The 22,403-nt window shown below is 39.0% G+C and overlaps 1 protein-coding gene across 1 annotated transcript; it reads right to left on the bottom strand.

Annotated features, from left to right (window-relative positions):
• Window positions 1-3,284: 3,284 nt before the first annotated feature.
• On the bottom strand, window positions 3,285-4,239 carry LOC105221883 (cytochrome c oxidase subunit 4 isoform 1, mitochondrial). Its single transcript, XM_011199022.4, has 2 exons — window positions 4,107-4,239; window positions 3,285-4,040 (listed from the first exon to the last, which is right to left on the bottom strand). The coding sequence occupies exon 2, from the start codon at window positions 4,020-4,022 to the stop codon at window positions 3,483-3,485; it is 540 nt and encodes a 179-aa protein (XP_011197324.2). The 5' UTR covers window positions 4,023-4,040; window positions 4,107-4,239; the 3' UTR covers window positions 3,285-3,482.
• Between the last annotated feature and the right edge of the window lie 18,164 nt (window positions 4,240-22,403).

Below are 22,403 nucleotides of genomic sequence, written 5' to 3'. Positions count from 1 at the left end.
TGTGTTAGTAAACTATTGTGCTTCATGTTGTTTACCTGTTCTTTTGTTGTGATTATTTTTGCCGCTGTTATCTGCATTTTTTATTGAGTATAAACTAAATCAGTAGGTCAAAGTAAACAAATAAATTCGTAAAAAACGTGAGAATTAAATTCATACCCTGTAGGCAAAACAACTGGTTACAAACTAAAGGGTGTCCCAAAATTAATTCAAGATTAGATTTAGATAGAAAATAAAAAATTGTAATCGAAAGATTAAAAATTTCACTAAAGACTAAATATTTCAATTGAAATTTTTTATTGATTCATAAAGTATATAGGAGAGAGTCATTTAAGAAATAACAGATCGGGAAAATGGCCCCCACGGCTTTCCATACACCTACTATACATACTCGTTTTCCAAGATTGCGAATATTATTTTGCATAAATGTGGCTGAATTGCATTGATGCAACGTAGAATATCGTCTTTTCAAGCACGCGTGGTTGTGGGCTTATTGCACTAGGCCTGCGATATTAAATCCATAGAAGGAAATATAATGGTGTTAAATCACACGATCTAGGAGCCCAATTCTGATCACCAAAACGAGAGAATGCACGGCCTAAAAATGTCTCATGCAGTAATTGAATTGCTTCACGGGCTATGTGACATGTCTGTCTGTCTGTCTTGTTGAAACCACTTATGATTGGCGACATCAATATCATACAATTTCGGCCAAAGGAACTGGGTTAACATGTCGCGATATCGAACACCAGTACAAGACACTGCTCGGCCAGGCTCATGTTCAAAAAATTGTGTTCCAATATGCTTCCAGTCCAAAACGAACCCCAAACAGTGACTAGATGCATTGGTTTTTCGAAAATCACAAGTGGGCTCTCAGCACCCCAAAAGCGGAAATTTTGTTGACTAACAAAGTGAGGATGGAGTCATATGTAGAAGTTCACGCAAGTGAGGAAAGTTCTCTGATCGCCATTCACTTGGGAGTGGCCAGAAACGATTCTTTTACATATGACTCAAGCAGCTCACGACTTCCGGTCTTTGACCAAGTATCCTCTGGGTAGCCTAAGAATATCCGTTTGAAGGCGAGCTAACGTGAGAAGGCGAAATATCCCCTACATAGGGTTGTGCGCTGGGTTTGGGACCCGCCACGTAAAAAAACACCCCCAGTGAATAGTTATAACCAGCCTCGGATGAGAGACCTCCCTTTTGATGACGACCATGGCAAACGAAATAAGGACTACGAATAGAGGGCATGCACCTGGAATGTCCGGTCTCTTAATTGGGAAGGTGCCGCTGCCCAGCTGGTTAATGTCCTCGTGAAAATAAAGGCTGACATCACCGCCGTCCAAGAAATGCGATGGACGGGACAAGGACAAAGACGAGTAGGTCCTTGTGGCATTTACTACAGTGGCCATATAAAGGAGCGCAAGTTTGGTGTTGGATTCGTGGTGGGAGAGAGACTCCGTCGCCGAGTACTATCATTCACTCCGGTGAATGAACGTCTAGCCACAATCCGCATCAAAGCGAGGTTCTTCAACATATCGCTGATTTGCGCCCACGCCCCGACGGAAGAGAAGGACGATGTGACCAAAGATGACTTTTATGAGCGCTTGGAGTTGGCAGTGAAAGCAGAATAAGGAGATGGTGAACGCGATTACCCGCCTGAAGAACAACAAAGCGGCGGGGACCGGTGGATTGCCGACCGAGCTTTTCAAACACGGCGGCGAAGAACTGATGAAGCGCTTCTTTATCAAATATGGTCGGACTGAAGCACACCCAACGATTGGAATTTAAATGTGCTTTGACCAATCAACAGAAATGGAGACCCCAAAATCTGCGCCAACTACCGTGGGAAAAGTCTCCTAAACCTCACATATAGGACTCTGTCGAGAGTATTATGTGAGAGATTAAAGAACACCTTCAACAAACTGATTGGACCTTGTCATTGTGGTTTTAGACCTGGCAAATCCACAACCGACCAGATATTCACCATGCGCCAAATCTTGGAAAAGACCCTTGAAAGGAGTATCGACACACACCACCTCTTCGTCGATTTCAAAGTTGCTTTCGACAGCACCAAAAGGAGCTGCTTCTATGCCGGGATGTCTGAATTTGGTATCTCCGCAAAACTAATACGGCTGTGTAAACTGACGTTGAACGACACCAAAAGCTCTGACAGGATCGGTAAGGATCTCGCCGAGGCGTTCGATACCAAACGAGGTTTCAGACAAGGCGACTCCCTATCGTGCGACTTCTTCAATCTGCTGCTGGAGAAAATTATTCGAGCTGCAGAACTTAATCGAGCAGGTACAATCTTTTATAAGAGTATACAGCTGCTGGCGTATGCCGATGATATTGATATCATCGGCCTTTTGACAGTCATAACTTTGAAGTTGTAGATAATTTCGTCTATTTAGGAACCAATATTAACACCACCAACAATGTCAGCCTGAAAAAACAACGCAGGTTAACTCTTGCCAACAGGTGCTACTTCGGACTTAGTAGGCAATTGAAAAGCAAAGTCCTCTCTCGGCGATCAAAAACCAAACTCTATAAGTCGCTCATAATTCCCGTCCTGCTATATGGTGCAGAGGCTTGGACGATGACAATAACTGATGAGTCGACGATGCTAGTTTTCGAGAGAAAGGTTCTGCGAAAGATTTATGGTCCTTTGTACATTGGCCACGGCGAATATCGCATTCGATGGAACGATGAGCTGTACGACGACATTGACATAGTTCAGCGAATTAAAAGACAACGGCTACGCTGGCTAGGTCATACTGTCCGAATGGATGAAAACACTCCAGCTCTGAAAGTATTCGACGCAGTACCCGCTGCGGGAAGCAGATGAAGAGGAAGACATCCACTCCGTTGAAAGGACCAAGTGGAGAAGTCCCTGGCTTCGCTTGGAATCTCCAATTCTAAAGGTAGATAAAACGATAATAAAAAATAGTTAAAATTAGATGTTTTAGTCATGTACAATTAATAATAGCGAACTATTGCTTGAAAACATGTAAGAAGGTCTACATAAGTTGAGGTTGAGCCCCATACTAAAAATAGATTAAAATTTTAAATTTTTTTTAAAAGTGTTAGGATTTTAGGTTATGTGAATAGGAAAATTAGGATCGCGCTATTTTATATGAGAAGTACTTGTGGCTTAGGTAATTTTAAATTCAGTACGGGGAAAAATTGCAGTTAGGCAATTAATAATCGTATACATATATGATACTCGTACATACTTTAAAAAGTAAAGGACTTACGCTGTTAATGTTTCAAAATTATTAAATAAATGAAACACTTTTGACTGTATTCAAGAGAAAGTGTTTAATTTGCGATTCGTAGGTGAAAGCATTCTGCAATCATTACATATAATGGTAAGCAATAAAACAATGGTTCTTATCTTCTCGTCAAAATAAGACGCTTAAAAAATTGTTATTTTTATGGCGGAGGAGGTTGGGTGACTTAAAGTACACTTTTATTAAAACAATTTACTTCCAGCGGTCCTTTTCGTAATCCCATTTGGAAGCTAATCCAGTAACGGGATTAACCTCCAGCGCAATCATTCTCTTTAATTGTGCACTACGACGTTTTTCATCGAATGTTTCAGGATATTCTGGATAAATGCCATGAGCATAAGATTGTGATAGCCATATACCAATCGAAACTGCAATCAAAGCTGCGCCTAGAGAAAACTTCCAATCGGAAGTAGGAGCTTTCATTTCGGCAAATGTTTTACGGAAGCTGTAACGATAAAGTTGCTTCTTCTCGTCTATGGACAACTTCCGCCAATCGCCGGTTTCTTTCTCGCGCAACGCACATATCTCAGGGTCAGGTTCTCGGAAACGTATTGCTGGCATCGGATAATCTAAGCGGTCATGATAGCAAGGCGAGCCATTCCAGCCATAGCCGACAATTTCACGCTTCCCAATGCGTTCCATCACTTGATCGCTATGAGTTTGACGACACATTGTTAAGCGTACACCAAATCGACTCGCAAGCCGTTCAAGTGGATGCTGTGAAGACTGCATTATCTTATTAAATGCTTCCTAATTGATGAAGATTAAGCATTTTTTAAAATAAAGTGGCAAATTCCTTGAAATAAAATTATGTACCTTTAGAAATGTTTGGATTATTGAATATTTTAGATTTATTCATTCAACGGCTGAAAATAAAATTTAATTATTTTTGACACAATAAGTCAGGGGTAGTAGATGCACACTTTTTTCATTCAAAAAATACTATGAACAAGATTGAAAGGAAATAATTATTTGGCTTGCAAACATGCTTGCAATGATACTTCTATTTGTTAAGACTGAGCTTTCATATTTTTGTTTGTTACACAATCCACTTTAGACTCTTTCGACACATTGCCTAAGGGTGTGTTATAGTAATATTTATATTCAATTTTCTTAATGTTCAGAATCGATTTCAAGTTAACCAAGAATTGATTTCACTAATATGTTTCTCTACCTGTGTCTAATATGAGTTGCTTGGAGAAGATAAGTTCTTTCCTATAACAGATTTCGGACATACATATATTCAAAACCACTAAATCTATGTCCACCAAACTTTCTGAGAAAAAGTGCTTCTAGCTTCTCCTTATATACATTAAAAGTAAAAACGGCGGAATAAAAAATAACAACCACGCGCATCATTGGTATGGAGCCGCCCACTTTTATGGAAAGCTACATATCTCAGGAAATAGTTTTACAATTACTCCCTATAAAACACATTTTCATATGTAAGATCCAGCTTAAAGGCTTCATAAGCTTTATAATGAACCTTGCACCGCCAACCTTTGGGCGAATTTCTATGTCTCAGGTTTATCCATATATTCGTACATCTTATTGGGATATCGACGAATCGACGATTGTAGATGATCGTAATCGGAACATTATTTGAAAGTTTTGAAAACGTGCGCGTGACCCACCTTTTATAGGTTTTATATACAAGCCTCCTAAGCCCATAAAGCTAGATTGACCAGATTCGTTCAAGACGAATATTTTTAGTAAATCGAGAGTGTAAAAAAAGTGAAAACTTAGCTCTCTCCTCATATAGCGGTGATAACTCACTACATAAATGCGTCGGAAATAATAAATATTACACCCAAGATGGGTTTCAAAATAGGACAATGAGCGTGGCGCCGCCTGCCTTTAGGTGATATCTCATATTTGAGGAACTAGTTAATCAATTTAAACCTAATTCGGTACATATCATTACCCTTATATTCCTATATCATGTACAAGTATATCACATATGTGAAAATGGGCGAAATCGGCACACAACTGCGCTTTCTATATAACAAAATTTAAATTTCATGTGATTCTTTCCCTTTACCTTATATAAAGTTATACAAATATCATGCACATATGCTATCTCTAGTCTAATATTGGTCAAACTTGATCAAAAGCTGTTCTAGGCCCCAAATATCGAATATGTGGTCCTTAGTGACAATGGCTAATTTTTACTGAAAATATCGGTAAATCTGTTGCAGATCTAAAAGAGTCTTTATACCGTACAACGGACAATGAGAAGTTTCTTATTGAAACTCACAGAATTTGTTTTCCGAGTAATAATAAATTGTAATACGAGTACCAAAGATGGATTAAATCGGGTAAATGCTGCCCTTAGCCCCCATTTACCCAATATAAGGGGTAGAATTTAATGCAATCAGTCCAGATTTCTCCTAGCCCAAATACACCTGATATAATAATTTCCTTTATGTCGTTTATATTGATTAATAAATGTGATATTTCAACGCCTTCGTAAACATAATGTGGTTTAGCTGTGATTATGAATGAAGTCTGGGTAGATCACGGTATAAGACTGTTGTCCCTAATAAAATGATCTCTTTTCGATGTTTTCCTCATATACCAAATATGTTAAATTTAGTCACATACTAGCTGACACCGCACCCGTTGTCCTGCGTTAAATTATGTATTTTGAAATGAAAAGAAATTTAAATTTATCATTTCATTTTTTTTTGTTTTTTTTTTCAATGTAACTCAGCTTTATAAACAACATTTTTCGGTTTCTGTTCCGGTGTACAGAAAAGATGGTTTTCCAACACGTGAGCACGCCATGGCCGTGTGAAAAACATAGCATTTCCAAACTATGCGACTATCTTTAGGTCCTGTTGATTGACATCTCAAATGCAATTTTCACTGGAAACGGAATACGTTTGAACTTAAATGAGAAATCGTTATACCTCAAAGGAATTCGTAGAATCAAGCACAATAGAATAGAATCACAATCAGTCGGGTTCCATTGCACACATTCGGCGCATGAATATTGCGAGACATAATAACGACAGATTCTTCTTTGAGACGCAAATGATGCGGTGGTATACCAAGCCTGTCCAAAGAATTTAGAAATACCACTGGATAATTCACGGCGTCGTCTTCATTGTCAAGACGAACGATCGATTTGTATGAGCGCAAGTCTCTCGGAATTTGACTTTGAATCTTCTAGTTTAAGTCATCAATATCGGTATTTTTGGCAGCTAACATTGCGCGTGCCCTTAAGGAATCGTAGTTACGATAATTTGGCCAATGTCCGAACATTTGTGATGAGTACATCTTTCGTGAACTGATAAAGAGAAGATGGAATTGATACCGCAAGTATCAACCGAAATTGTACCATTTCCAATTTTTAGCGAAGACGATGTAAAATGTCTTTGGCAATGTCGATGTTTATATCGAAAAATAAGCGAACTCCATTTTCATTCCAGCGATTAACGTGTTCCAGCAATTGTAATTCGTCGTTTTTCGGGTGGATTGTGTAAATTCGTCTTAATGCATTAGTTGATAAGACACCTGGATGTCAATCTACTGGTTGGCCTTGCTTTCTGCGTTACTATTTCTTCGACGATGCATTCCATGTATAATAGGGGTATTCAGCCCAGCCTTGTTAATTCGTCAGTCGTTGTTCGGTAGTTTTTTACATGTGTTTTGTTTTTGTAAAATTAACAGACTATCGCTCTACCGAGTAACGAACTATCCATCTGGCAAGCTTGATAATTGTTTCGTTACTCGGTAAGATCACATCAGCTGTTCTCCTGTTCCTCTGTACATCAATTTAAAGTACTTACCAGTAATAAATTTGATCTGCTCCACAGAATTTTCAATTAAAAGCCTGATATTTTTTGATTTTGCACTTTGCTGAGGCATTTTTACTCTTTAATAAAATTGAATCAGCTGTTTCAGAATAAAATTTACCATATTACCAAGGTAGAACAAAAAGTATGTTCACAGTTGAGCCTTTTAACGAAGTATTAACTAATGAATTACCAAAGTAACAGGCTTCGGTCTGAATACCCTTAATATCAAGGTATTTCCGAATAGAGCAATGTTCTCACAAACGGATCACTGATGAAAGCTGAGAAAAAACTCGTCAATGTTAATTTTGTTGCTGGCGATGATTCCACTTGCTATACTGTATTCTCTGGGATGAAATACACTCTTTGGCCAATCTCCAAATTAACTGCGAGACGCACAACAGTCGGAAAACGTTCATGAATTGCAAAAGTAAACAAACAACAAAGCGCTTTATTGCCATATTGCTTCCTTTGGTGACGTACTTACAAACGTATTTTATCGATTTCACCAAACTGCAATACTCAACATTGATATGAGTTTTGAATTTGAATTAGACAATAGTGGTGAATATAGTACGATCCATGTGTTGTCAACTTCGATATTCACTCCTCTAAAATGAAAGCTGAATGTTCCACCATTGTCGTCTGGTGAGCGACGCCCATAGAGTGGATATCTATTATTTCCAGTTTGTGCTTCCTAAAGAAAAGCACGTGGATAGTGTTTTGCACATTTATTGTCAGATGTAGAAACCGAAAAGGATTGTAATTGTTGTTTGAAAAGTCGTGCTGTGGCATCGTGACGATCGCTTGCTGATTTACCGCGATCCATAATTCCGCACGTATGTCATCGCATCTTGGGAGTACTTCTTGGCTTGCCTTGCCTTGGGCTGCCATACTTTGATGACCGATATTAGGGCGACCTCTTGATGGCTTCGTTACAGATTTCAATCTACAATTGACCTCTTTGTGTGAAACACACGTAAAGTTTTCACTGAATAATTTTCAATAATTTTTCCGGAATAAAAAAGTAAGCGACCGAAATTGAACGATTTAAATAATTTACAAATCAAAATATTGAAAAACAAAACAAAACAAAAATTTAAAAAAAATGTATGGAAAAAGGTTACATTCTGGAATTATCCAATTTTCCGACTTTTCACGAAAAGCATACAGGTTTTTTTATTTCTAAACCTTCCTTGATCCACAACGAACAACCTCTGCAAATTTCATCAATATTGGTTCAGCCATTCTCTTAGGGTTACTAACGAACAAACATTCATTCGTTTCTATGAGAAAAAGAAAAATGCTGTTTTTAGTGGTTTTCTGGCGATTATTTGAATGTTTTTCTCCGTAAAAACCATCCTTGAACCTCAGCGAACATTAAAAAAAAATAATTATCAAATTTGGTTCAGTCGTATGAAAGTTATGAGCGTATATACAGTTTGGTCAACTTTTATATGGGAAAATGGAATTGTCGCCTTACTCTATCTGACTCGCAAATTTTTCCTTTTTTGCTCACCGTTCTACCCTGGACTAAAACAAACATTTTAAAACCAAAATCAGCTCAATCGGCCCAGCCGTTCTCGAGTTTTAATCAGACTAACGCACAACAATTCATTTTTATTTATATAGATGATGACTTTATATCACATAGGTATCTCTCATTTCAAGATGATTTTAATACCAAATATCCCAGATATGAAGCAAAATAAAGTAATGAGCATAACTAAGTCAATGACCTTCAATACAACAATAAGTGTTGATCATTGAAAAATACGAGAGTAAAATATTTTTTATTGTTGGATTACTTGTATCATAAAAGGTTTTGTCAACACCTGAGAATATTTTATCGCCTTCGAGGCTCACAAATTGCGAGAAAATACATTTTTCACTTCTACCTTAATTTAGTTCTTTCTTACGTAGGTTATATTAAGGGGTCATTCATTCTCCTTTTGAAAGTAAAAATACAGAAACTACAAATTTAATTGGGAATGTTTATTACCATTCAGAAGAAAATTCCTTGGCAAAAGAAAATGGTGGGCGTGGTTATCTCTTAGATAGTCCATCCGTTGAGTCCAATTTTCGATCCCCACAGAAAAACGTCTAACGGTTTAATATCACACGATCTTGTTAGCCAATTGATCGGCACAAACAAATTATCTGCTCACTGAGATTTGTAAAAAATGGCCCCGTCATGTTGAAACCAAATATCGCCGAGATCGCGAACTTTCATTTTAGGTATCAAACAGTCGGTTATCATGGCGGGATAACGGTCGCCATTAACGGTTATGCTCTCACCGGCATAATTTTTGAAGAAATATCGAACGATGATTCTACCGGCCAACAAACCATACCAACCCTTGCATTTTCTGGATAAAATGGAAGCTCTTGAATATCTTCAAGTTGATTTTCGTCCCAAATGCCGTAATTTTGCTTGTTTGCATACATATTAAGCCAAAAATGGGCCTCGTCGCTGAACAAAATTTGACTAGAAAACGTCGGATCTTCTTGGAAATTTTCAAAAGTCCATAGAGCGAAGCGATGTTGCTTGGGAAGGTCGAAAGGCTTCAGTTAATATACAAGCTGTATTTTTATACTTTGAATTTCAGATCTCTACGTTAAATGCGCCAAGTCGTTCCATACGTTAGTCCGAGTTGCTGCGAACAGCACCAAATCAACTATCCACGATCTTCGTGTACACTTTCAGCTACGGTTGCTATATTTTCTTCACGTGGTCTATTCGGTCCCAATAATTAATGCTGGGTCTCATGTTGCGAATAGTTTGCTAAATAAGCCGACTATGTTGACCATAATTTGAGCGGAGCGCGGGAAACAGTACATGGGTTTTCGTGATAAAGTTGAACGATTTGTAAACGTTGTCAGGAGTAAGTTTTTCCATGATGGAATGCCAAACAATATTGAGCAAAAATAACATGACAGCTTGACACGACTCACGTGCTATTGAAAAAAGTGCCTTTACTTGGGTTAACCGTTATAATTATAATATAAAACAAATAAGAAAGGGCTAAGTTCGGGTGCAACCGAACATTTTATACTCTAGCAACTAGCAAGAATCAACCAGAAAATCGGGGCCTATGCAATTATATACATATATATATAATATCTTCTTCTTCTTCTTAATTGGCGTAGACACCGCTTATGCGATTATAGCCGAGTCAACAACAGCGCGCCAGTCGTTTCTTCTTTTCGCTACGTGGCGCCAATTGGATATTCCAAGCGAGGCCAGGTCCTTCTCCACTTGGTCCTTCCACCGGAGTGGAGGTCTTCCTCTTCCTCTGCTTCCCGCGGCGGGTACTGCGTCGAATACTTTCAGAGCTGGAGTGTTTTCGTCCATCCGGACAACATGACCTAGCCAGCGTAGCCGCTGTCTTTTAATTCGCTGAACTATGTCAATGTCGTCGTATATCTCGTACAGCTCATCGTTCCATCGAATGCGGTATTCGCCGTGGCCAACGCGCAAAGGACCATAAATCTTTCGCAGAACTTTTCTCTCGAAAACTCGCAACGTCGACTCATCTGTTGTTGACATCGTCCAGGCCTCTGCACCATATAGCAGGACGGGAATTATGAGTGACTTATAGAGTTTGGTTTTTGTTTGTCGAGAGAGGACTTTGCTTCTCAATTGCCTACTTAGTCCGAAGTAGCACCTGTTGGCAAGAGTTATCCTGCGTTGGATTTCTAGGCTGACGTTGTTGGTGGTGTTTACGCTGGTTCCAAGATAGACGAAATTATCTACAACTTCAAAGTTATGACTGTCAACAGTGACGTGAGTGCCAAGTCGCGAGTGCGACGACTGTTTGTTTGATGACAGGAGATATTTCGTCTTGCCCTCGTTCACTGCCAGACCCATTTCTTTTGCTTCCTTGTCCAGTCTGGAGAAAGCAGAACTAACGGCGCGGGTGTTGAGGCCTATGATATCAATATCATCGGCATACGCCAGCAGTTGTACACTCTTATAGAAGATGGTACCTTCTCTGTTGAGTTCTGCAGCTCGAACTATTTTCTCCAGAAGCAGGTTGAAAAAGTCGCACGATAGGGAATCACCTTGTCTGAAACCTCGTTTGGTATCGAACGGCTCGGAGAGGTCCTTCCCGATCCTGACGGAGCTTTTCGTGCCGCTCAACGTCAGTTTACACAGCCGTATTAGTTTTGCGGGGATACCAAATTCAGACATCGCGGCATAAAGGCAGCTCCTTTTCGTGCTGTCGAAAGCAGCTTTGAAATCGACGAATAGGTGGTGAGTGTCGATTCTCCTTTCACGGGTCTTTTCCAAGATTTGGCGCATGGTGAATATCTGGTCGGTTGTTGATTTACCAGGTCTGAAGCCACACTGATAAGGTCCAATCAGTTTGTTGACGGTGGGCTTTAATCTTTCACACAATACGCTCGACAGAACCTTATATGCGATGTTGAGGAGGCTTATCCCACGGTAGTTGGCGCAGATTGTGGGGTCTCCTTTTTTATGGATTGGGCAGAGCACACTTAGATTCCAATCGTTGGGCATGCTTTCGTCCGACCATATTTTACAAAGAAGTTGATGCATGCTCCTTATCAGTTCTTCGCCGCCGTGTTTGAATAGCTCGGCCGGCAATCCATCGGCCCCTGCCGCTTTGTTGTTTTTCAGGCGGGCAATTGCTATTCGAACTTCTTCATGATCGGGCAATGGAACGTCTGCTCCATCGTCATCGATTGGGGAATCGGGTTCGCCTTCTCCCGGTGTTGTGCTATCACTGCCATTCAGCAGGTTGGAGAAGTGTTCCCTCCATAATTTAAGTATGCTCTGGGCATCGGTAACTAGATCACCTTGGGGGGTTCTACAGGATTATGAACCGGTCTTGAAACCTTCTGTAAGTCGCCGCACCTTTTCGTAGAATTTTCGAGCATTACCCCTGTCGGCCAGCTTATCGAGCTGTTCGTACTCACGCATTTCGGCCTCTTTCTTCTTCTGTCTGCAAATGCGTCTCGCTTCCCTCTTCAACTCTCGGTATCTATCCCATCCCGCACGTGTTGTGGTCGATCGTAACGTTGCGAGGTAGGCAGCCTGTTTTCTCTCCGCTGCGACACGGCACTCCTCGTCGTACCAGCTGTTCTTTTGCACTTTCCGAAAACCAATGGTTTCGGTTGCAGCTGTACGTAAAGAGTTTGAAATGGCGTCCCACAGTTCCCTTATACCGAGTTGTTGACGAGTGCTCTCAGAGAGCAGGAGTGCAAGCCGAGTAGCGAATCGTTCGGCTGTATGTTGTGATTGCAGCTTCTCGACGTCGAACCTTCCTTGTGTTTGTTGGCGTGCGTTTTTTTGCTGCACAGAGGCGGGTGCGAATCTTAGCTGCAACAAGATAGTGGTCCGAGTCGATGTTAGGACCTCGGAGCGCACGCACATCTAAAACACTGGAGACGTGTCTTCCGTCTATCACAACATGATCGATCTGGTTGGTAGTTTTTCGATCCGGAGACAGCCAGGTAGCTTGATGTATCTTCTAATGCTGGAATCTAGTACTACATATTTCGGGCCCCGGCGAAGTCGATCAGCCTCAACCCATTCGGGGAAGTTTCGTCGTGGAGGCTGAATTTACCGACCGTAGTACCAAAGATACCTTCTTTGCCCACCCGTGCGTTGAAGTCCCCAAGCACGATTTTTACATCGTGACGGGGGCATCTCACATAAGTGCGCTCCAAGCACTCATAAAAGGCATCTTTGGTCACATCGTCCTTCTCTTCCGTCGGGGCGTGGGCGCAAATCAGCGATATGTTGAAGAACCTCGCTTTGATGCGGATTGTGGCTAGACGTTCATTCACCGGAGTGAATGATAGTACTCGGCGACGGAGTCTCTCTCCCACCACGAATCCAACACCAAACTTGCGCTCCTTTATATGGCCACTGTAGTAAATGTCACAAGGACCTACTCGTCTCTGTCCTTGTCCCGTCCATCGCATTTCTTGGACGGCGGTGATGTCAGCCTTTATTTTCACGAGGACATCAACCAGCTGGGCAGCGGCACCTTCCCAATTAAGGGACCGGACATTCCAGGTGCATGCCCTCAATTCGTAGTCCTTATTTCGTTTGCCATGGTCGTCATCAAAAGGGGGGTCTCTCATCCGAGGCTGGTTATGACTATTCACTGGGGGTGTTTTTTTTATACTTGGTCAAAGACCGGAAGTCGTGAGCTGCTTGAGTCACATGTAAAAGAATCGTTTCTGGCCACTCCCAAGTGAATGGCAATCAGAGAACTTTCCTCACTTGCGTGAACTTCTACACATGACTCCATCCTCCAACTTGTATTATATTAACCCAATATCTACCTCGATTGTTTTTATGTGTTTCTAACACAACCGTTAATCGAACAAAGCTGCTATACTCTGTAGCAATATGTTGCAAGAATATCTGTGTGGATGAAGAATATCTATAGCAACATGTTGCAAGAGTATACAAATATTTCCTAAAGTAATTTTATGTATACCAACCATTGTAATCAATTATAAGCATTTCGATAGAATTTTAACTGAGTCTTATCTCTTTCTTCAAAATACTCTGGATAATAATCAGGTTAGAAATAATGTAATATAAGTAACTAAACCAATTCCGGCATGTTGTTTCATTTGCGGCAGTACCTCCGTAAACTTTTTGGATTTCCCGATGTGCTTTAGCCGCCGATTTCTTTTACGAAGAAAATTAACACTTCCCGCAAATGCCGAAATTCGGACGTATCCGCACAACCAAAGATCTATAACATATTAACGAAGTCACTAATGAGGAAACATAGTTTCTAATTCCGAAACAGCTGATTCAATTTTATTAAAGAGTAAAAATGCCTCAACAAAGTGCAAAATCAAAAATTGGCAGTCGTTTAATTGAAAATTATGTGGAGCAGATCAAATTTATTACTGGTAAGTACTTTAAATTGATGTACAGAGGAGCAGGAGAACAGCTGATGTGATATTACCGAGTAACGAAACAATTATCAAGCTTGCCAGATGGATAGTTCGTTACTCGGTAGAACGATAGTCTGTTAATTTTACAAAAACAAAATACATGTAAAAAACTACCGAATAACGACTAACGAATTAACAAGGCTGGTCTGAATACCCCTAATATGTTATTCAATGCTGGATCACAAGCTTTAAATTCTTTCGAGTAAGGAATGTACGAATATGAAAATCTTTCTCATTTCCTACTATTTTCTAACTACTTGAACTGGCCATCGTTATTTCACGGTATAAATTTAGGTTGGTGTAGCATTCGGCTGTAACTGAAGAATTTGTATATTTCTTTCAGACTAACACAAAATTTATATTCGTTGACAAAAATTAAACAGTTAGTGTGGGAAAAAGATAGCTGACTGACCAGTCGGGCGTAGGTTTCTTACCACCTCGGTGTAAAATATGTACTTTACAACGCGCCTTTTGCCTGCAGGGCACAACTGAATTTTTATTTGTATTTATTTTCCATGTACGAGTATAATTGCAATAAAACTGTCAACCACAGCTGAGTGAACCGTGATGTACCATTTAGTGCATTCGCAATTGACAACTGCCAACCGATAGCCATGGAAGTGAAAAATGAATATGAAAATATAAAAATTTCTCTGTTGCGGTTTAATGTAAAACTGTACGCTCAGAGTGAAAAACAAATATGGATAAATAAAAAAGTGAAACTTGAGGCTAACAAAAGTAATTTATATTTTTATTATATTTGTATATTATAAAATTTTGTATAAAAAGGTTCAATAAAATCTATAACATCTATATTCTATGCGAACTCTGAGAAGAAGTTACGACACTTAAAAATGTGTTGCCTGGAACATTTAGTTTGGTCTTGGACCAATGAAAGATCTGCGTGCAATTCTTAGTTTGTGTTAACAGATTTTTAAACATTATGTACGAATATATAAGTAGTATCTCGAAAGTCAGCGTATAAGCAGAAGAAATTTTGTATTACGCCTTTTCAAAGCAACTTTCTAAAATGTTTTGAGAAACAGATAGTCTAGTAGTTAGTGTTGACTTCTTTGAGTTGTGAGAGCAGTACTAGGGGAAAGGTTAAGTTCGGGTGTAACCAAACATTTCTTACTCTAGCTACTTGCCAGGATCAAAGCCGGTAATACATCTCCATGTTGCTGTTAAACTATCTTATGATAACTTCCATAAGGTTAGTTAGTGATATGGGGTCTAGAGCAAGTATTCACCTTATTATATCACTGTCAGGATCTCCGATACGTTCGATACCAAACGAGGTTTCAGACAAAGCGACTCCCTATCGTGTGACTTCTTCAATCTATTATTGGAGAAAATAGTAGCTTGTGTACGCCGATAATATTGATATACATATTTGGTTTCAACAACTGCGATGTTAGTTCTGCTTTCTCCAGACTGGATAAGGAAGCGAAGGTCTGGTAGGATAGACGAAATATCTCCTGTCATCAAACAAACAGTCTTTGTACTCGCGACTAGGCTCCCACATTAATGTTGACAGTCATAACTTCGAAGTCGTAGATAATTTTGTCTAACTTGGAACCAGTATTAACACCAATAACAATGCCAGCTTTGAAATCCAACGCAGAATAACTCTTGCCAACAGGTGCTACTTCGACTGAGTGGGTAATTGAAAAGTAATGCCCTCTCTCGCCGAACAAAGATCAAGTAACTCTGTAAGTCACTAATTATTCCCAACAACATTTGATGCGTCAACGTTATGAGTTTTCGAGAGAAATGTTCTGCGCATTGGCAACGGCGAATATCGCATTCGATGGAACAACGAGACATACGACAAAATTGACATAGTAGAGCGAAGTACTATAAGAGACAGTAACGACGCTGGCTAGGTGATGTAGTTCGAATGAATGAAAACACTCCAGCTCTGCAAATAGTCGACACAGTACCCGCCAGGAGATCTGAAGGAGAAAAACCAAATGGAGAGGGACCTGGCTACACTTGGAATCTCCAATTGTCGCCAAACCACGTAAGAGGTGTTTACGCCAATCGAGAAGAAGAAGTGCTGTAGGCGTATCAGTAGTCCGTTTACGTCTATCTACGTACTCGTTCTTTCCTTTAACCAAGGAACACGAATACAACGTTTCTTTAAGGTATGCCAATTTTTACTCAAGTTACAGTTCGCACGGGCAGACAGATATGTGAATCAAGCAACCGTTAGAGGAACAAAACTATTTCCGCCGGAATTTTGAAATTTTAAAAATACGTTATGTTCTGTTACTAATGGGTGTTTTGGCAAGTCTGTAAATTGGAACCAGGACCGTTGACTGTCAATCAAGACTCCAACGGTACTCCTTCGTCCAGTTAAGATCGATAAGTGGGTGGATGGGACTGACTTAGGCAGAGAGCTTTTTAAGCTTTCTTAGAAAAGAGTCAGGAAATATAGGCGAAATAAGTAACTGGAGCATTTTGAAATATTAAAGTTAAGTGAAGACTGGATAGACTAAGTCATGAACTTCGAGTGCACTATTAGTTTTGAAATTTCTCTACGAAAAAATGTTGATACCTAAACTCAGATAATTCGTGTTCCACCTCTTCGGACTTCCACACATACTATATTTTATTGACATTTTAACTCAATTTTTAAAATTCTTAAATATTGAAATTTCACACGATAATCGCTTACGATGGAAAAATAAAATTAATCATTCAAATTTCAATTTTTTTATTTCAATCGTAAAATACTAATTCCATGGGTTCACCCATTCAATTCACTTCTCACCAAACATCCGACATTCGATGTCAATTTTAGATTAACGAAATCCGCACAATAAATAAGAAAAGGGTTGGTGCTAAACGGGACATGATAAAATGCCCAGCTTCAAACTATTGTTACGCCCATCTCGGCTTATCCAAAAGAGAAGTTAAACCTTCAAAAATTATTTCATTTGTTAAAAGAAGGACGCACAAAAAGAAATTGCGTCAATATAAATTTATCAAATATCTTATTGAATGAACATCGTTGGAGGTACCTACAACCCTAAAAAGGGGAAACAAAAAATGCTTGTAGCCGGCATTAAACGGCTAAAGGCCAAAAAACGAATTGCAGTAACTTTCTACTTTCATTTGTTTCACAATTCACAAATAATCACTATGGACGAGCAAAAACGATGCGAACAGGAAGTAGTAAAATAATTTTCCGTTTCAGCTGTTGAAATGAAGTTACGGATTAAATTGCCTCGGCAAAATGAGCCACATATACATGCATACATAAAATATACGTGAGTGAGTTGCAGGTTTTTGGTTATGCCTTTGCAAAACTATTGAGGGTTTTGTAGGAAGACAAAAGGTAAGGATAAATGCTTGAATAATAAATTTGCGAACTGCGTTCCGGAGTACAACTGTTGAAAACAATGAGTAGTATAACATATGTACACTCTTTCAAATTGAAATATATTTGTAACAATTATGAGTTAAGAAAATATTACGAGTGATATTTAGCGTTATTCGTAAAATACTCGAGTCGCAAATGGCACTATGTCAGTCGGCCTTATGTGGGTTGACTTTCAGTCAGATTCCGCTAACAACAAATAATCTCTAACCCCCTTCGAAACTTAACAATATCTAGAAGACTATCATGACATTTAATCCAATACTTTTTTATCAAGTTAATGATATCAAAGTACTAGTACCAGAAAAAATTTCGCAAAATGTTTGCAGAGGTTTTCAGGCCATATAGCATATATGTATATTTAAAAATTATTCAAATAACGTATTTAAAACTTTAGAAATTATTGACTTTGCATTCTAAGAGCTATTTTATTCTAAGACACTTTAGTGACTTCTACTTATCCTATGATGATCCAAGTAGAAGTACATTTTTCAATAGCCTTTTTTTGACAGATCACGCGTGAGTCGTGTCAAACTGTCATGCCATTTTTATTCAGTATTATTCGGTGTTTCATCATGAAAAGATTTACGCCTGAACAACGTTTGCAAATCTTTCAAGGCTATTACGAAAATTCACGTTTTGTAATGAATGAGTTTTGCGCGCTTCGCTCAACAAATGGTCAACATAATCAGCCTACTGAACGTACTATTCGCAACACCATCATCCATTTTGAGACTAAGCATTCGCGATTGGAATGGCCCAGGTCCAGCACGCAGTAAAGAAGGTCCTAACATCGCCTACCCATTGGTTTTCGGAACATGCCAAAGAGCAGCTGGTACGACGAGGAGTGCCGTGTTGCAGCGGAGAGAAAACAGACTGCCTACCTCGCAACGTTACGATCGACCATAACACGTGCGGGATGGGAAAGATACCGTGAGTTGAAGAGGGGAGCGAGACGCTTTTGCATACAGAAAAAGAAAGAGACCAAAATGCGTGAGTATGAAGAGCTTGACAAGCTGGCTGACAGGCTTGAAAATTCTACGAAAAATGCGGCGACTAACAGAAGGTTTCAAGACTGGAGCATACTCCTGTAGAACCCATGAAGGTGACCTAGTAACCGATAACCAGAGCATACTAAAAATTTGGAGGGCACATTTCCCCAGACTGGTGAATGGCAGTGATAGCAGAATAAGGAGATGGAGAACTCGATTCCCCAATCGATGACGATTGAAGAACAACAAAGCGGCATCAGCTTCTTTGTAAAATAAGGTCGAACGATTGGAGTTTAAGTATGCTCTGCCCAATCCACAAAAAGGGGACCCCACAATCTGCGCCAATTACCGTGCTCCTCCTCTCGTCGCACATAAGGTTCTATCGAGCGTATTGTGTGAAAGATTAAAGAACACCGTCAGCAAACTGATTGGACCTTATCAGTGTGGCTTTAGGCCTGGCAAATCAACAACCGACCAAATATTCACCATGCGCCAAATCTTGGAAAAGACCCGTGAAAGGAGAATCGACACACACCACCTCTTCGTCGATTTCAAAGCTTCTTTCGACAGCACGAAAAGGAGCTGCCTTTATGCCGCGATGTCTGAATTTGGTATCCCCGCAAAACTAATACGGCTGTGTAAACTGACGTTGTGCAATACCAAAAGCTCCATTAGGATCGGGAAGGACCTCTCCGAGCCGTTTGGTACCAAACGACGTTTCAGACAAGGCGACTCGCTATCGTGCGACTTCTTCAATCTGCTGCTGGAGAAAATAATTCAAGCTGCAGAACTTAATCGAGCAGGTACAATCTTTTATAAGAGTGTACAGATACAGGCGTACGCCGATGACATCGATATCATTGGCCATAAAAACCGTGTCGTTAGTTCTATTTTCTCCAGGTTGGAGCACAAAGCGAAACAAATGGATATAGTTAGGATCGAGGGCAAGAGGAAATATGTCGTGTCATCAAACAAACAGTCGTCGCAATCGTGACTTGGCCCCCACGTCACTGTTGACAGCCATTAATTCGAAGTCGTTGATAATTTTGTCTATATTGGAACAAGTGTTAACACCAATAACCGCATTGGAAACGGCGAATACCGCAGTCGACGGAACGATGGCTGTATCGTATGAGATATTTAATGACATTGACATAGTTCAGCGAATTAAAAGATTCAGAAACTTGTATTGGTTATTGGGTAGAAACTCTGCCCTATCCACTTATATCAAAATTATGGTTTACAAGCAGGTGTTCAGACCAGTTTGGACTTCTGGGATACAACTTTGGGGCTGCTCAAGCCCTAGCACTATTTTACAAATCCAGCGATTCCAAAACAAAATTTAAAGATGCGCTGTCAGTGCGCCTTGGTACGTTCGCAGTTACGATCTCGGAATTGACTTAGTTGCTGCATCAATTAAAAAATGTACAAAGTCTTTATGGAAAGACTTTCTGACCATGTGAACACTGAAGCCAGGGCTTTTGTCATTCGAAGTGAATGGAAAGAAAGGCTTAAGCGCAAAAAACCGTATCATCTTATACCGTAACCAGATTCTCTGCAATTTGTACGCAGATAATTATTTTGCATTATACAATAAGCAAAACAAATTGTACGTTAGTTTATTTTATGTTAACTAGTTACAATGGCACTGAAATATAAAAAACCTGAAATGCAAAATAACGTAACATCACTTTTTGTAGGTTTACAGGAGAAGCAAAATACCGTATAAAGAGATACTTGAGATATTGAAACAAAATTTTCAAATCTGAATTTACTTGAAACTGTAAGTATATTTTAGAAAAAGAAGTTAAACAAAAAACTAAGCTAATTTTATAGTAGGTGCGTACGTTATTTTGAATTTTCATTTCTGAATCAAAATCCAATCCAAATTTGTATAAAAATTTAAAATTTGAATATTAATACCTTTTTTTTAATCTATATAAATAAAAATGAATCGCCAAAATGTATGTACGCGCATCACTTTCATACGACTGAACCAAATTTGATAATTCTTTTTTTAAAATGTTCGTTGAGGTTCAGGGATGGTTTATGCGAAAAAAAAAATCGAAAAATTGCCGGAAAATCCCTAAAAGCGGCCCTTTTCTTATTCCCATAGAAACGAATGGATGTTTGTTTATTAGCAACGCTAAGGGAACGACTGAACCAATCTTGATGAAATTTGCAGAGAATGTTCTGTGTGAATCGGGGAAGGTTTAGAAATAAAAAAACCTATATGCTTTTCTTGAGGAAAAGTCGGAAAATTTGGACAATACCAAAAAGTTAATTTTTTCCATACAAATTTTTTTTTCAATTTTTTATTGTTTTGTTTTTCAATTATTTGAATCGTTCAAATTTGTCGTTTGCTTCAAAAATTTTTGAAAATTATTCAGTGAAAATGTTATGTGTTTTTCACACAAAGTGATCAATTACAGATTGAAATTTGTCACGATGCCATGAAGAGGTCGCGCTAATATCGGTTGGCGTTCTTTTTGGCGACGATTCTTTCTACCTTCGGTTGCTATTGATAAATGTACGCGGTTCGACTTCATTTTAGTCATTGCGTACTGTGAATGATACGGTGCGTGCAACTTTTTGAGAAGCAAGCCAGCAACTGGAATCACTGGAATGCAAATGCCTTCAAATCCGCGTCTATTATGGGATACGAACAAAAATGGCATTGTCGAAAACATTTTACATCGTATTCGCTAATAATTAGAAATGGGTCAATTCCGGTTGATACTTCTGGTAGTTTGCTATCAATTCCATCTGCCTCTTATCAATTCACGAAAGATGAACTCATGACGAATGTTTATCCGAACATTGGCCAAATTATCGTAACTATAATTCCTTACACGTGCACGCGAAATGTTAGCTGCCAAAAATACCGATGTTGATGACTTAAACTGGAAGATTCAAAGTCAAATTCCGGTAGACTTGCGCTCATACAAATCCATCGATCGTCTTGACAATGAAGACGACGCCGTGAATTATCCAGTGGAATTTCTAAATTCTTTGGAGAGACTTGGTATGCCATCGCATCATTTGCGTCTCAAAGATGGATCTGTCGTTATTGTGTTTCGCAATCTTCATGCGCCGAAACTGTGTAATGGAACCTGACTGATTGTGACCTATCGAATACAAGGGGGAGAATGCTTGATTCTACGAAATCCTTTGAGTTCTAACGATTTGCCATTTCAGTTCAAACGTATTCCGTTTCCAGTGAAAATTGCGTTTGAGATGACAATCGAAAGGACCTAAAGATAGCCCTTTTCTTTTTCTCATACAAACGAATGAATGTTTGTTCGTTAGTAACGCTAAGAGAACGGCTGAACCAATATTCATGAAATTTTAAGATGTTGTTCGTTGTGGATCAAGGAAGGTTTAAAAATAAAAATATCTTATACTATTCATGAAAAGTCGGCAAATTGGATAACTCCAAAAAGTAACTTTTTTCCATAAACATTTTTTTTTTTCAATTTTTGTTTGTTTCGTTTTCCAATATTTTGATTTGTAAATTATTTGAATAGTTCAATTTCGGTCGCTTGCTTTTTTATTCCGGCTATTCAAAAGAAAAATTATTAAAAATTATTTAGTGAAAACTTTCAATAGCAATACTGGCATATTTAAATATTTTGAAACGGACAGATGAATGAATTTTTGTTATTTATTATTACTTTTTTTGCAGTTTTATCGGGTGAAAATTTAAAATTTGTCTCCAGTTTCATTGAATATGCGTGTTTAGAGGTTTATCGTGGTGTTATTTATAAGAAAACTATTTACATTAATTACTTACAGTTTTTTTTGCAAAAGCAAAATAGTGTATTTTGTGTTGTGGAGGTTAATTGTCGTGTTATTTATTTAAAAGAAAATGCCATCAGTAAAGCGTCACAATATCGGTCGGCGTACGCGTAATGCAAGTTGAGTGCATAATCTTCGGAACTATGAGATCGATGAACAGGGTAGGCAGCGTTTGGAGGCAAACAGA

Source organism: Bactrocera dorsalis, chromosome 4, assembly GCF_023373825.1.
Source record: "Bactrocera dorsalis isolate Fly_Bdor chromosome 4, ASM2337382v1, whole genome shotgun sequence".
NCBI classification, from domain to species: Eukaryota; Metazoa; Arthropoda; class Insecta; order Diptera; family Tephritidae; genus Bactrocera; species Bactrocera dorsalis.
The sequence above is the reverse complement of the archived record's forward strand: the minus strand, read 5'-3'. Positions and strand labels throughout refer to the sequence as shown.